Source organism: Siphateles boraxobius, unplaced genomic scaffold, assembly GCF_051911475.1.
Source record: "Siphateles boraxobius isolate OS27281-9 unplaced genomic scaffold, OSU_SipBor_1 1, whole genome shotgun sequence".
Taxonomy (NCBI): domain Eukaryota; kingdom Metazoa; phylum Chordata; class Actinopteri; order Cypriniformes; family Leuciscidae; genus Siphateles; species Siphateles boraxobius.
The window spans coordinates 27198143-27215270 of NW_027508699.1; the positions used below are offsets into that span (position 1 = coordinate 27198143).

The 17128-nt window shown below is 37.0% G+C and overlaps 1 protein-coding gene across 3 annotated transcripts; it reads left to right on the forward strand.

Moving 5' to 3' along the window:
• The first annotated feature begins 3368 nt into the window (after window positions 1–3368).
• Window positions 3369–15884, forward strand: kiaa0040 (KIAA0040 ortholog). Of its 3 annotated transcripts, none has more exons than XM_077231986.1 (3): window positions 3369–3454; window positions 8885–8988; window positions 12276–15884. In XM_077231986.1, exon 3 carries the CDS (start codon window positions 12807–12809, stop codon window positions 13140–13142), a length of 336 nt encoding a protein of 111 aa, XP_077088101.1. In that variant the 5' UTR covers window positions 3369–3454; window positions 8885–8988; window positions 12276–12806; the 3' UTR covers window positions 13143–15884. The 3 variants fall into 3 exon arrangements, 2 of the variants coding, with proteins under 2 accessions (XP_077088101.1, XP_077088100.1); XR_013204349.1 differs by lacking the exon at window positions 3369–3454 and having other exon boundaries at window positions 8790–8988; window positions 12276–13245; window positions 13293–15884; XM_077231985.1 differs by lacking the exon at window positions 3369–3454 and having other exon boundaries at window positions 8790–8988.
• Window positions 15885–17128: the final 1244 nt, after the last annotated feature.

A 17128-nucleotide genomic window follows, 5' to 3' on the forward strand; every position in this document is an offset into this window, starting at 1 on the left:
CGCCGTGGGGTCCAGACGCTGAACCCCCTTCACTCGAGAAGAGGGCCAAACGAGAGCGGAGCGTTTTAAGAGAAAAACGCTCGCAGTTAGCACAGAGGGCTCCCTCGAGAACCTCCCGTGCGTGCTCTTCACCCAAGCAAAAAACGCACAGCTCGTGTGTGTCGGCCGGTGTCAGAAACCTCGGACACGGGTCGGCACACTTACGAAAACAATCTGCCTTAGCTGTGCGTTTCATCCTTCTCTTACCTTCGTATACTTGAATAGCGTTTCAAACAAACAGTCCCTGAAGACGATGAGCTGATTTGTCATGTTTGCAAGGCGCCCCTTTATACTTCCAGGTCGCACGTTAATCATTCACGCTAATGATTCACGGGCTGTCGCCGGTCAATATGATTGACGTGATTTGATAGTGATTTCAGACACCTGTCACGCCTGAGGCGTTCCCCATAGCGTCGTTGACGTATTGTTGAGTTCCCTTCGAAAGGGAATCAAATGTTTTTGTCACCACAGAAAATATTACAGTACGTAGTCCCAAACACCAATATTTCTTTATATTTTTCAGTCAGATTTAAAAAACAGATTCTTCTGCTTCGGTATATCTGCATGCTCTGCATAGATCATTTTCTTCAGGTCTCCAGCGTTCTGCTTCTCTAACAACACCTGTTTCACATAGTCGCAGATCTCTTAATGAGCTTCTTCTGAGAGACAACACTATGATGTTTTCAAAGAGTTTCTAACCTTTTCCTATGCTTCTATTTTTTTCTTATCTTTTTGAAGGGTAAGATTAGAGAGTGTAACAACAGCTGGGATGGGAAATAGAAACCAAGTATATTCTTAATCAGCTCAAGCTAATTGCTTTTAACACTGAAAAAGACTCGCATTTTGTATGCACCAGAAGGCATCATTTTATCCATTTACTGTTCTGTTGAGAACATGGGTGGAAATATGTGTACCTTCTTGTGTTTTCTAACCGTTTTCTTCAGAAAACTAATTGTTTTTGGTTCCCAGGAAGCAGCACTTCTAGTTATTTTTGAAAGAGGAATAGAGACTTCAGTTTGTGATTGACCGCTTCTCAAGAGAGAGACGGGCAGATTTCCCTTCATTATTCATTGACTCAGCATATGGTGGAGACACTTCAAGTCCCCTTCAATTCTGACATGCCTCCTATCCACCAAACCACTTATGGCTCAACATTCGCCATGGAAAACACTTAAAAACATGTTACACATAACACTTGGAACTCTAACTCTGTGTTATACAGGCAACCTGATCATTTTACCACTCTCATGTACTTTTATTTAATTTTATTGAACATTAGGATATTGTAAAAATCCCCTACATTTTATACCTAAATGAAAATGTGTTTAGCATGAACACTAATGAAGCAGGTAATGTGTGCAAAAAAAATCTTTGAGACATTTCTCCCTAACTTGCTAACCACATTGTCAGATAACCTTGGATATTATTGTAACAGATATAATTAGCTCTAGTTTAACTTAAAATGTGCTGTATAGTTCCTTTTTTAATACATTTTCTACACATTAATAAAATATTCAAAATACAAAATCTGAGTTTGATTGTGAAGTGATTTGGGGGGGTATTTTTAAAGCACCATTGCAGGTTGTGTAGTCAATTAAAATCCTATAAATGAATAACTTTTTTTTTTAAAGCATACTCATTCTGCAGCGACCGAGTGGTGGCGCTTTCCATCCGCACTTGACATTTCACTGTTTGTATCGTTCCTCTTGTTTGTGTTTGCACGTCAGACATAATTTGCTTTTACTTTGCATTTGTGGTGTGGATTTTTCAGTATTTCTTCTTTTCTGCAGGTTTCATTGATATACCAGTAGGTAGAGGCAAGTTTATGAGTGAGTCATTGAATCATTCGCTCAAACGATTAGTTCAAAACATTGATTCATGAACTGTGGAAACACGAAACCGTTTCAGATTTGACTTCCTTTTGAATTATCATTGGTCGAGCAAAAATGCACAAAGTAGGCTAATGCAAAATTGCATCTAAAAAGTACTGTAGGTTACTCAATATTATTGAACTGTGGTGAAGGTTAAATGAAGCTTTGCGAAGCATTGAGGCTTTCCTCTTAAATGTACCTTTCAAACTATTGAAATAAGTCACTTTTAAAGTGACTAATTCATGTCTGTGCATTGACACTAAAATTATAATAAAAAATTAAACATATTCATTAATAAAATCTGTGATCTGTCTATTTTAACTATGCCCTAGTCGGGACTTAGCTGTTATTTCATAGTCAATTCAACATTGGGCTTTATATATAAATTAGTTGTTGTTGTTGTTGTTGTTGTTGTTGTTGTTGTTGTTGTTGTTGTTGTTTTATAAATATAATTATAGTAAAGTAAAGAAAAGAGAACTAGGATTCACTCCTTTTCAACAAGATGTGAAGCAGTCGGCTGGTTCTGCAGGTGAATGAAAGTGCATTTAGCAAAACAAATTAAGCTCAGATACGGTACTTCAATGTGGAAGCACTCTGGATATAATGTGTCGAAAACAACATCACTGCTGAACTGTTTTATAGGCTATGAATAACACAGTCACAATCATGCTGTTAGTCTGAATATGCATGGCCTCTGCATAAAAAATGTATATGAATATATATGCTCCTGTAGGAAACGTTAAGAACTGGGCCGTGTTGAGTACAGAAAGGATACATTATCAATGGTGGTTGCTTGGTGACAGAATTTTATGTACCGTTTTTATGTGCTACTCTCCTAATGTGCGTCACACGCTTCACAGCCATAGACACACTCTTGCTAGGTGTTAATTTATGATCCAGAAATACATAAGAAATCCTCTTTGTATGTGATTCTGTTCAGCGCTACAGCTGTAATAACCCCTTTTATCTACATAAGGCGGGTGGACAAAAGTCTTGAACTGACTTGCTGGGGCTTGTATTAAGTAGCATTAATGCTTGCCTTTTCAATGCTTTCTCTGAGGTATGAGGTACAAAAATAAGAGCCATGCCTCAGGCATTTACTGTGCACACTTAAAAGTGCCCCGATAATGCACTTTATAGCCCGATCACCAACCGGAAGGGCTCTCAAAATGGTTGACCCCTCTGGCATCAGAACCTCTTCGCTCTATTATCAGAGCTTTAGGTCCCTGTATGCACCGTGCCCAGGGTGAGTGTGATGTAAGTAGGCAGAGTACACCACCCCCAAATCTTCACAAGTCACTGAACGCTGCAAACTAATCACTCCTGACACCAGAATAAGAGGCTGGACGCCTGCCTGTAGGAGGACTCACTAATGGCAGCACACACACACACACACACACACACACACACACACATACGGGGGTTAAATCAGAAACCAAGTTCAAATCTCTGGAACAGCTTCAACAGAACAAGTGGAGGTACGTTCAGGGCCAGTTCATGCACATCCTGTGGAGGAAACACCTGCGATCAATGTACATCTGAAGGTAAGCTTCATGCAGTTGCAGATTCCTAAACAGAAGGATAAAGAGTTTGCTAAAAGAAATAATATGTCTTTATTTGAAGTTTCTTTTACCTGACCTTGACAGGTCAGCGGTCCTGAGAAATCAAAAAAGCTGCAAGCTTTTAAAGAGCTATGGCATACTGTAATGGTGTTATTTACTGCTATAAAAGTATAAAATAATTTTTATGTTGGTTCATCAGTCATGCAAAGCATTAGAGCTTATTTTAATATTAAGATACTATTGCCTGTCCTTAAATATGTTATTTTCAGAATAAGATTATTCAATCCTACCAGTAACGACTTTGTTGTTCGTTTAGGGTGCAATATAAATTGTAAACTAACTATGAGCTTTTTTCATCTTTAAATTATGGATTAGTCATTGTTTTGATTGTAAACAAAGTTCATTTTGCACCTCGTTTTGTGACATGCATGACTTGTTGACAAGATATTGCTTGGATATCCAGTGCACACTTCAACTTGATGGATGAAATAAAGCTTTCCAGAAAGGAGCTCTTAGTACAAAAGCAGACTTTTCCGAGTTCCTCAGCCATGTTGGAATTCATGCTCTCAGGCAACATCAATCTTCTTGTATTGAACATGCCCGAGCTTTTGTCCTTTTATCAAGATGTCACAACATTTGATGCAAAAACCACAGAAGTGCCCTTTAGGGCTGTAAATCCAATAATAAGCATGTGACCGAGGCCTTTTATGGGATGCATTTTTTGAAACTATTCTGTCTTTTTGGCCTCAAAATGGTCCGGACAGAACCCAATCCTAGAGCGAGTGTGGCCCAAATGAATCATTCTATTTTAAGCTTTCTGTTGTCAGCTGAAATGACATTGTAAAACAGAATTTTAAACAAAAATACACTGACCTTGTTATAACTATCTTTTATAAAAAATAAAAATAAATAACAAAACGGTGTATTGTTGGGCATTTCAGTTCATGTTCTAAAAAGCGGAAGTAAACATTCATACATCTCTTCTAAGCTTCTTGCTATTGGGTCATTTAGGCTGATATTCTGAATATCAACAAAACTGTCATTTGTTTAGACTACCTAACATCATGAGATATTGTGTTAACAAGACTGTTGCAATAATCTAAATAAAAATCTGAAAGTTTGAGACGCGCCTTCGATAATGTTAAAGGATTACCCAAACATGAAAATTCTGTCTTCGTTTACTCACCCTCATGTTGTTCCAGACCTGCATGCATCTTTCTTCTGATTGAAGATTGAAGAATGCTGAAAACCAAACCGTTTCGGTTCCCATTGACCATTGTATTTTTTGTCCACACAATGAAAGTCAATGGGAAACGAGTCGGAAACTGTTTGTTAGCAAAGTTCTTCAAAATACCTTCTTTTGTGCTCCAAAGAAGAAAGAAAGTCATACAGGTTTGGAACAACATGAAGATAAGTAAATGATGACGATTTTATGGATGAACTTTCACTTTAAGACATTAAATCAAAATAATATACACTGCACAAACTATAGTGCTACCAATGTCTCAAAAAAATGGACTAATGTTATTAAAATGATTGAACTATTCAAAAGAATTTAGTGGACTTTTAAGAAAATTAAACGTACGAATATAAATGTATTAAGAAAATGTATGCTTAAATTATATTATTGTTTTATGTGTTATATTATTGTTTAAAAAGCACTGTTTATTGAAGTATAGAACAAAGCAGACACTTTTGCATTTTACTGCAATGTGGTGATCAGCAGAACAGGAAATGAAGCAAAACACCACTGATGGTGTTTGAAAAAAACAGACCAATGTTTCATAAATATTGAACTAATTAAAAAGAAAAAAACATGAGCATAAACAATTCTTCCATGAAGTAGTATAGGTTATTAGCCTAACAATGTAAGCTCTTTATATGAAAATAAGGAGAGGTACAGTCATGGTGCATTTTGACTAGTCTAACATTAAACATGGATAACCCAAACAAATTTTCAAAGTTTAAAAATTCTATTTATAAAAGCACACTGAATTTGTTTCATGAATGTTCCATTACTAGCTCATCAATTCCACCTGTCATAGTATAGTGATCTAAATATAAAAGTGACAGTGGGAGGGGGGGATGGGTGGGGTGAGGTGTGAGGGGGGAGTCAAGACAGGAAGCTTAATTTCAAGGTTCAGCACAAATTCATGTGATTATATCTTTGCATCATTTCAAAAAGGAGTAGTTCCCTGTTTTGAGAAATGCCCCCCTCCAAAAGTCCAGTAATGAAATGTTAGAAAAAATCCTACATGCAAAGATTACCTCATACTTAGGTTGAAATGGAAAACCATACGAAAAAAGAAATTTCAAAAGTTTCAATTACTGTGTAAATGACCTGATTCCTAAGTCACAGAAAGTTAGGAGGGAGTACAGTAGGTCCATTTATGGCAGAGCACAGAGCATTCTCTGGTCCCTCCTCTTGTTTTCATAGCACTGTTCTGATACATTTCATTAGAATGACTCATAAGCTACAGTTCTGACTGGTTGGGAACGGCCTGGACTATATTTGGATTCAGAGGCAGCCCTCTTTATTTTTCATTAGAAGGACTGCACATAAACTTAACACCCTTATGTTTCCGAAACACACTCTGTGCCTTTGGGATGTGCAGATGCTGCTTCTGAAAGATCCAATCAGAGACCAGAACGTCAGACAGAAGGATGATGGAAGAGGCTGGTTGAGAGAGATCATTTTTGAGTCTGCCTTCTTTGGAAGTTGGGTGTGAATAACCGCAGTAACTGGAGTCTTAACCTTAAGCTTGTGAGACATCAAAGATGATGAGTCCAGGTTTTACATCATCAAGTACAACACAACCCTAGTCTGGTAGAAGGCGTATTTAAAACGTGTTAAAGGGATAGTTTACCCCAAAATGAAAATTCTGTCAGTAATTACTCACCCTCATGTTGTTCCAACCCCGTAAGACTTTGAAACACAAATTAAGATATTTTAGATTAAATCTGAGAGCTGTCTCACTCCTTCATAGGCTGCTAGGTAATTGCATCTGCTAGCCCAGAAAAGTTAGTAAAAACATCGTTAAAATAGTCCAAGTGACTACACCCAGACAGCAACATAGTGTTGGCCCAGATCCGGCCCCCATCCGGGCTGTGTGGATTCCAGGTGTACCAGATGTGGGCCGGATCTGGGCCGATACTATGTGGCTGTCTGGGCAGTGGCTCACCCTCGCACAAAAAGTATTCTCGTCGCTTGATAAACTTAATGTTGAGCCACTGAAGTCACTTGGACTGTTTTAATGATGTTTTTACTAACTTTTCTGGGCTAGCAAATGCCTGAAGGAAAGAGACAGCTCTCTGATTTCATCAAAAATATCTTAATTTGTGTTCGGAAGATGAACTAAAGTCTTCCTGGGTTGGAACAACATGAGGGTGAGTAATTACCGACATAATTTTCATTTTTGGGTGAACTAACCCTTTAAATGCAAACAAGACTTCTCTTGGTTTTATTTAAGTTCAGCAAAGCAGTCAAGACAGTTCTAATTGTGAAAGTATTGTTGGAAATGAACATCAGCAGGGTTGGAGATCTTCCTGTATCACTCGGTTGAATAAGAGAAGTTCAAGTCTTGAACGTGCCCAAAATAAATGCTCAGTTCTGCATTTCCATGCTTGATAGAATAAAGCCCACAGTATTTGTGCTGCTTGATTTTTCTCATAGTATAGTATAATATCAGATTAATTAATATAATTATTACATTAATATTATACACTACCATTCAAAAGTTATGGGTTATTCATTTTTTCAAAGAAATGAATACTTTATTCAGCAAGGATGCATTAAATTGACTAAAAGTGACAGTAAAGACATTTAGAATGTTACAAAAGAAATGCGTTTTCAAATAAATGCTGTCCTTCAGAACATTCTATTCATCAAAAAATCCTGACATTTTTTATCACAGTTTCCACAACAATATTTGGCAACACAACTGTTTTCAACATTGATGATAATAGTAAGAAATATTTCTTGAGCAGCATCATATTAGAATGATTTCTGAAGGATTGTGTGACACTGAAGACTGGAGTAATGATGCTGAAAATACAGCTTTGCCACCACAGGAATAAAAGGAATTTTAAAACATATTCAAAATAGAAAAAGGCTATTTTAAATTCTAATAATATTTCACAATATTTTCGTTTTTTTTTAAAAACCAACACCAAATGTTTGAAAAGTAATATTATTATACTACTTAAGGCCCTATTTATGCATATTTTTAAAAGTTTAGTGAATGTTATGAGACGAAGAGAAATGAGACTAAACTGACATACAATTTTACATTACCTAAAGTCAAGCATAATTTTCATTTTCAAATCTAATTATACAATGCCTTCTTTTGGACAATGGCATTTTGATGAGAGTGAGTAAATAAACCCTGTTTAGGCCTACTGTTCATCTATCTATCTTTCATCAGACGTCTGTCTGTCTGTGTGTCTGTTAATCGCATATCTCTCAAACCGTTAGTCCGATGGATTTCAAACTTGACAGATGTCTTGCTACGGTGTATTTGTTGTAGCCTATTCACGAAGTCTTTCCTGAAGCATAGCGTTTTTTCGTAGTTCACTGTGTAGCTGCTCCCTGAAACGTCGTGCTTATTCATTTGAGGATGTTAACTGAATATTATATTTAATTCTGGTGCGCTTAACGCTGTCGCTACTGTTTAATAGTAGCCTATGCTATTCACCAACTATACATATCCTATTCAATTTGTTCACAGTCTCCTTCATGGTCATCATTTGTAGTTGCCTATTCACAAACTGTTTGCTCAAGCGTAGCGTTTTCTCAGAGTTCACTGTGTAGCTGCTCCCTGAATCGTGTAGTTCTATTTTCCATATTTATTGTATGTCATTATGTCAGTATCAGTATTTGCTTTCTACCATGCACACATAAAAATGTCACTGAACTTTTGCTGTTTAATTGTAACAATGAGCACTCAAACACACCAAACCAACAATTTTTAAAAACACACACAAAAACCGATTTTGCACGGGCACTTTGCACTAGTTTTATAAATGTTCCAAACTATAAATCAAATCTACTAAAAAACACAACTGCTATTTCTCTTGCCCTCTTTCAATGTGAAGTATTAATTTAGATTTTATTGCACTTCAATCTAAAGACATAACCATTTTTTAAATAAGAAATCGTTTGAGACTATTCTCCAGTTCCTCCGTGCACTTTCAAAATGCTACCATTACATGCTGCAAACTTTTTTGTGGGCACTATGTAAACACAGTGACACATTTTCTCCACCCTTCGTTCTGTGACATCACAGGGAAGTTGAGTTTATAAAGTAACCACAAGAATGCAGTGTGTGTCAGGCGAAAGAGTTGCGAGCAGACAGAGGGCTCTTTCTTAAAGCGTACGGCCTGCAGTGACTCAACTCCTCCTCTCGCACGCAGGTACAGCTGTGGATATGTGCCTTCCCGTCAGAGCAGCAGATTGTGTTGCTGAAAGCAGGGTTGATGCCCGCAGAGACGTCTGGACTGACCTCTGATCAGAGCCGGTAAGGTTTAATGCTTCTGGGCTGAGAAATGATGGATTACTTTCCTGATGAGCATCTGTTTGTCACATGTGGCATAGCTGAGAACAGCTAACTCAATTCAGGCCCTATGCCCTTTTAACTTCTGAGTTCCTCCTGTGTCGTGACTGACATTCTGTGTAACGGAGAAGCTTGTGGACATGCTGAGAATTATGCTTTTCTGTTTTTATATTTAGCACATGTGCATTCTGCTTAGCCTTCTCTGTGTTTCTGGCTGATATTCCTTAAATAACTTGACCTTTTTCAGATTAGTTCTGGCAAAGATGTGGTAAAACTCATTTGGTTCATATTGCCGCCCGGGATTTTACACTCTACTTTAAAGTCTGGAAAAATATTGCTGTTTGGCATCACCTAAGTAGGAATGTAGGAGGTACAAATCATTCATGAATATAAACTGGGCACCGTAAATGAAGGGCAGGTGGAGGCTTATACGGGCTCTTTAAAAGTCCCTAAATATTTCCATCACAGGTCTAGCAGTGTTTGTTTATAAGACAGACGCTTTAACTTTAGTTTAATACAGAGCTTCCAACAGATGAAACTACGCAATTGTGAGTGAAGCTTTCTCAACCATGTTTGCCCTCTTTCTCTCAAACACATTTTGCGCCCTGAGGGCCTGTGCTGTATTTAGACAGTGTCCTCTCTTGTGGAAGGTTAATCATGTCCCTTGTCTTTTTGAAATGTGTTAAATCTGGTTGTGAGTCTCAGAAAAAAAATTCCTTTACTACCTAAGTAAATCTAACAACGTCCTCACGAAATTCGGAGGAATTCGACTTGATGTGCACAACTGCATGTCTTTGCATGCAACTGATGTTGTCGGTGAAATTCGGAGCTCCATCCTGGCTTTGTGTGAAGCTGAGAGAGTCTTCCTGTTTAACATTCCTCTGCAGATCTTAGAATTATTTAAAGTGATTGTTCTTCTTCAGAAGGGTCATGCTAAGAACGGAGAGCTGAATGCTCTTGAAGTCTTACGCAAGTCTACGACTAAAACTTCAAAATGGAAAACGAGATATGATGCCTTTCAGCGTTAAGCTACGTTGAGATTTTCTTTTTTTATTGTCTTTATTTGAAGAGGGAGTTGCTTCCTCTTACATAGGTGTTTTTCACAAGGTTCTGCTGCACAAACAGATTTCCTGTTGAGAAACTGTCTGCAGGAAGCAGGGCAAACACATTGCACAAATGCTGAGGCTTCATTAAGTTTGTGCAACACAACATTTGGAAACAGGTTATTTTTTAAATTATTTTTCTTTGGTTCCACAGTGAATTTGTGATAGAAAATTCCTAATATGTAAATCTCACTTTTAAAGGTGTACTAAGCAATTTTTAATGATGGCAAGATACCACAGGCAAAATCCTTGTTTTTCATGCATTGTTAAATTTTGATATTTTGGGATATTTTGCTTCTATAAAATGCTTTCTTTCAGATAGTGGAAAGAAAACATCTAAAATACACATATAAGTGTTTGTACACATTCAGTGTATGTACAATACATAAATATAATTTTTTCTTAAAATTAGTTTTTTTATATCTATTTTTAATCATTCCATAAATCAGAAATTATATCTACTGTCTACAAAAAAAAAACATCCATGTTTTTCGGAATAAAACGTTATATAAATCAGGCGAACAATATATTAACAAACTCATCTGTAAAAACCTTCAAAATATAGCCAGGAATAAGTTTGGGGATGTAAGTGCTACTGAAGTGGACATATATTTCCAGAAAAAATTAAACAAGAATTTTGAACCTGCCTTTTTATCCAATATTCAGATTTATGTTCTGCAAATTAAGTAATTTAGTGCATATTTAATTAGATAATGACTTTTTAGAAAACTTAATTGAAATACAAAACAACTGTATTGTTGCCCTATTCACCTGTGGTGTCCTAACTTATAAATAATTTCTATAGTTTTATACCTAAAGAAATGAACAGCATGAACCGCTTAATTGCAACTTGGGAGATGGTGTTGGGGGTCCAATAGTTTTAACTGATGTTGGGTCAGTTATATAATGTAGGTTCCTTTTTAATGAATTTAATGAATTTTCATACTTATCCAGGTATAAATAGAGAACATTGAATTGCTCCTAATTGACCTATTGCCAGGTCTTGCCTATAATTACACAAAACAAGCATCAAACATTAAGACAACTTTTACAGAACCTCGAACCTTCTTGTTTTACAGAACATATTTAATGGTATTTAATGATTTGATAACCTTTAATTTGACATGCAAGTGATCAATAATCATTATAATAATCATTACTAACAGTTATTATAATAGCTTACATTTACTCTAAATACTGTATTCAGTGCTTTTAATCTTTTAGGAAAACTTCATGAATCCCCATCAATAGGTCTAAGTATAGTGTACTAACCTTGAGACGAGTATCAACTTAAACTTACCTGTAATACACCGGTTAATTATAGTACAAATTTACTTCATTTTCATTGTTATGTTCATGACATTATGTTGCTGTTGTGCTTGTTGTCCATGTCAGTTAACTGTCATGTGGTGGTTTTCAAGAGCGTATTTGGTTTTCTTATCATCATTGTGGTATGTCTATTGACGTCAGTGTACAGTTCTTTGGGCCGTTGAAATAATGCATTATCTCTCTTTTTTTTTTTTATATATATTTATTATTATTACTAACTTACTTGCTTATATATTTATTTATTTTTTGTTTGTTTGTTTGTTTGTTTTAGTATACATTGATAACATAAAAAATATATGTTTTAAGATGTTAAAATGAAAAATAATACAAAATCAACTTTATGAGCAACATTGAATTAACTATCAATCTAATTCTACAATACGAAGCTCAAAAGGTGATTTTTTTTTTTTTAACAGTGCACATATTTGCTACTTGCCATTAAAAAATTAAATAGAAAGCACATATACATATGTATAATAGCCCAGTCAGAAGCTTATACAGTTTGGTGCTTAGACCTGGTTTGACTCGTGTAGCTGTGCACTCATGACTCTGTCCTGCAACATTGATGAGAGTCAGAATACATGAAAGACATGGAATCACTGGAGGATCCACAGCTGACTTATAGTCTGCTCTCTCTCTCTCTCTCTCTCTCTCTCTCTCTCTCTCTCTCTCTCTATCTCTCTTTCTCTCTTTCTCACTATTTATTTCTCTGTTTCTCTCTCTCTCTCTCTCTCTCTCTCTCTCTCTCTCTCTCTCTCTCTCTCTCTCTCTCTCTCTCTCTCTCTCTCTCTCTCTCTCTCTCTCTCTCTTTCTCTCCAGAAATGCCCCAATTCCATCACATCTGTGAGAGTCAAGGCAGATGAGACTAAAATAGAGTTGGTGTCTCTAGAGGGACTGATGCTGAGAGGAATCCACCCAGTATAAACACGACCCACGATCTCCGCAGTCCTCACAGCCACAAGATATGAATCGTCAAAAGTCAAAGAGAAACATCTCATAAGCAATGCTTTGTTGTTAGACCCCAAAGGCAAGGCGTTGTAAGAGATGAATGGTGAGGTTTGGGATTGAAGCAATAACTGTGTGCATCAAGGATTTTGAAATTGTCCATTCATCAATTATTAAAACGGGCTTGTGAGATATTTCCTCGGGATGGGACTATGACATCAGAACATTTAACAGGCCTTAACTGAACTGAAGCACAGTGACAGAACTGGCTCAAATGGACAGTTTCTTGATCTACAGATAGACATTCCATGCTAATTACTGGTTTAATCGGATCTACAGTGGCTTTACATCTCAGATCACATTGGATTTGATCTCTACAGGGATTTGAAAAACTCTTGCTGAACCATGAAGGAGTCAATCCTGCAGTTTTTCAATGATATGTGGAGCCTCGCTTCATCCAAGCATGACCAGAGCATCTACAACACGGTTTGCCTGGTAGTGCTTCTGACTCTGCCGCTGGTTGTGCTCTTCACATCTGTGCTGGTGTGCTGTCATTGTTGCTGCTGTCGTCATGCCGATGGATATCGGTGTTGTCGCGGCAAAGGCGAGACCTCGGTCACAAATGTGAAGTCCGAAAAGAAGAAGAAAAAGAAAAATGGCAGCCAGAACAGTGAAGACTTGTGGATCTCAGTCAAAGCAGATCCCATGAGTAGTGACAGACTTGCACTCACTATGGTGTAAAAAGCCACGCTGAACAATTAACAATTTTATATTTATTTATCTTTTTGGTACATGTAAAGGTACAAAAGTGTTGAAGCAGTGTTTAATAAACATATGCCTGAATGTAAAAAAAAAGGAGAGAGAGAGAGAGAGAGAGAGAGAGAGAGAGAGAGAGAGAGAGAGAGAGAGAGAGAGAGAGAGAGAGAGAGAGAGAGAGAGAGAGAGAGAGAGAGAGAATTTCAAGATACTTTTTGTATAGAAGTGAAATTTGGGAGTGAATGAATGTGCAAGAATATGCTTTATGATGTGTGTGTGGCCATAAAAGGCTTTCCCAAAACCCATATTGTAGGTGAAAAGAAATGCATTTCTGTCATTATACAACAGTTAGTCCAGGGCCTTGGATTTGATTTGCTGAGCTGTGTTTTTGCATTTGACTGCACTGCTTTTCTTTTGATTTTTTTCGTGTAAATATGCTCTAGACAGACGTGTTTGATCTTTGTGCTCATGCCTTTCTCGAGTCTCGCACATGACATGGCTTTCTAAAAATGTGGCGCTTAATTAAAAATAGTTTCACCTTTTTTTTAAACGCATCTTGACCTTGCATTTTTTCATTTCACTGCCATGCGTAACACATTTTTAAATGCAAAAATGTGTTCTGTGTGAATGGGCCCTTATAGACTGTCCAAAAGCACCAGGATTAGTATAACTCCGCTTAACCACGTTTGTGTGAGGATTTTCAGTGTCTTTTTCTGCATTTTACATTGTTACGCCAGTCAGTGGCAATAAGTGACTGTCATTGATTCGTTCAGTCAGGAGCGAAAATAGTGACTGTCTATATGAGTGCGATTCATTCATAAACGAAGCTGACCGTCTAAATGAGTGAGTCATTGAATCATTATGGAATCGATTAATTCGAAAACACAGATTTATTTTGCAAACGAAAAACAACTTTTGCGCTGTCTGTTGCTAGCAAGTGCAACAGTTGATTCTGGTTTGGATTAATTTGAAATTTGTACATTGAACACAGTATTGCAATATTGTGTCTAAAATGTAAGTTCTATCATGACAACTCTCAGGAAATTGTTAGCATGGTAATGGATATGACAGTGTTAATTTATTTGGTCTTGGCAGAATAGATCTGCTACGCTGCTGCTGCTGCTGCTGCTGAATGGCTGCTGCTGTTATTGCTGTTGTTGTTGCTGGTGCTTCTGTAGATTTTTGCCTGCACAGAAACAGGAACTTGCTACTGCCAATACACATGCTGATACGCTGCTGTGAGTATGTAAGACATACTGCTGCTGCACAAATAGAATATATCAATTACCCATAGCATATCTATACAGGTGGAGCTGGGGAGGTGGAGGGTTTTAGACGAACTCTGAAAGTGTGCTGCAAACTGATATAGTGAATGGTAACCAACCGTTTAAATGTTGAGCATGGCTCAATGGCCAATGGCTGAGTGCTGACATGAACTAATCAGCTTGTGCCAAGAAGTTAACGCAGTTAATATCATCAGCTTGTGTTAATGACCAATCAGTCTGCACCATCAAGAGTTTTATGACAGAACTAGGCATTTACTGTACTCAATATGGACTTCTTGTTTATTCAACTGCTGTACAAAAGAAACATCACACTCGCAGTTGTGTTATTTGTCTGAATATCAACACAGATGTGATTATACCTGCGATATTCTATCGGAACAAAGGTAATATCCAATTGCTTGAGTAACATTTCTAATCGAGCCAGATGTCAGAAATATGTAAGAATTCCAAAGAGCTCTTCACAATTACAAGCACTTTAAACCAAAACATTTCCCAAAGATGTCAAAGACATCTAGTGATACACTTAGTGGGTCGCAACCACTTGTCCTTCACTCGAAGGATGCGGTGCATTTAAAATGACTTGCTTGAAATGGCTTCAGAAATTGATACTTTCCCACAAAACAATTTCCCTATAAATATAACCTGTCTTTCTTACTGTCGACTGACTAAACCGTAATTTAAAGAAAAATGGGAGGGGGGAGGGGGGCAACATAAAAGAGGCTTTTATGTTGGCTCTGTGGATAAATTTACTAGATTAGAGTATAGATCAACAGCTCAAAGACACTTGTCTCATAATCTCCCCCTAACCACCTCAATTCACAATAGAGCAAAAATGATTATACTGATCTCAAAACTCAGACTGTTGGATACAGCATTATCATCACAGTTGTGTGTAATTGGGCTTGCTGATAAACAAACTTTGATCTTCTTGCAAATGCAGGGATGTTTGCAGTGCCATAATTAGATGTTTATGTTGTTACTTCAACACATTCTGATTATGCATGTCAGAAAATCATGCATTAATACCCACATTCATGCTATTTTTTATCTTAACTGTTGTGTTTGGCTAGCACGCATTTTTGTATTATCGGGTAAATCAACCACTGAATTATTCATTGCATTATCAGTAAAGTTGGGCCATAGCTACTTGTCCTTCAATGATTTTGGTTTCTGGAACAGATGTATCAAAGGAGAAAATTTTTCATTAGTTTAAACAACAAAGCTGTCAAGTTCTGTTTCCTGTGCTCTCGTTCAAAATATGTGATAGCAAAGCTTTGATTAGTCGACTTCTGCATGAAAATGAGTGTCAGTTTGTATGAATGTGTTTTTCAAAGTCTGTTGCTATGCAGGTCGATGCATGCAGATATTTCCAGCCTTGTTTTTCAACCCCGTTTTTTTTTTTTGGGATATACAAAATTAAATAAAATTATTTTTATATTTATTGGCCTGTTGTTGGTTTTTTTTTTAACAAACTTAACTAAAGGTATTCACTAATGCTGCATCCCAATTCAGAAGCTGCATTCTGTGCTACCGTCGATGAAGGCTGTCCCAATTCGATTGCTCCATCAAATGCATCTTCCAAATGTGTCCATCGTTTCCCGTGAAATGAAGGAGACAACAAATGGATCCTTTGAGGCCTTGCCTACCCCAGAATTCATTGAGTGCCAATGACGAAAGAATTTTATTTTTTTATTGCCGAATTACACTTTTAAACACAAGTATTGTGTTTAAGGTAGCAAAAGGCCGGTGGCGTGATTGATGACGAGTGCCACATGGGTGCTGCACCGGTCTCGAATCTCTCACGGAGGAGCTACGGTAGAATGAAAAGAGGAGCGATGACAGTGAAGGACGAGAGAGGACCAGGCCTAGACTATTTATCTTATGTTTTGTTTATGTGTGTGCGGCAGTCATCCATGAGGGCCTGCTGCTTTTATTGTCGTTTTGTTGTTTGTTTATTTTATAATGATTAAACATTTATGAAATCTTTGCCGGTTCCCGCTTCCTCCTTCTCATAACAACATACTGTGACAGTTGACTTATATCTTACTAAGATGTGATTATATATTGGGGTGAGAGGAGCAGACCCTAATGCAGGTTGTAACACACGGTTTAAAACTTTCCACACATTCCAGCATGACGAAACATAATTTATTTACTAGTTTTCATATCAACACTATATAGAGAAAAAATTGCACCAAAATAAAAAAAATCTTTAGAATATATCACTGAACATTTATTTATATAAAAAAAATAAAATAAAAAAAAACAGGTTATTCCCTAGAGGTTCGAGATTTAGCCCATGGGCCCAGGCCACAATTTTCATTAATTGGAACCACCCAAGGTGGCAAAATCTAGTGAGATTTTTTTTTTAAGTCCATATCTCTAGATGATATTTCAACATGATAACCTTTTGTAAGTGGTAGCTTTGTTACAGAAATCAGCCTTCAATGACTAACCGTTGAGCCAAAGAATGAAAAAATATTGTAACTTTATTTGAATAAAACATGTCATACAAAGAAAAACTAAATAAGTCTACCTTGTTCATGAACTTATTTGGTTATTGCAAACTGTTTCTGTTTATTCATCATCATCATCATCATCATCATCATCATCATCATCATAATCATCATCATCATCATCGTCGTCGTCGTCATCTTCATCATGTTCAACCAGTTTCATGAAATC

Coding starts and splice junctions, on each gene's coding strand:
- kiaa0040 (XM_077231986.1), top strand. CDS start 12,807: ATGAAGGAGTCAATCCTGCAGTTTTTCAATGATATGTGGAGCCTCGCT.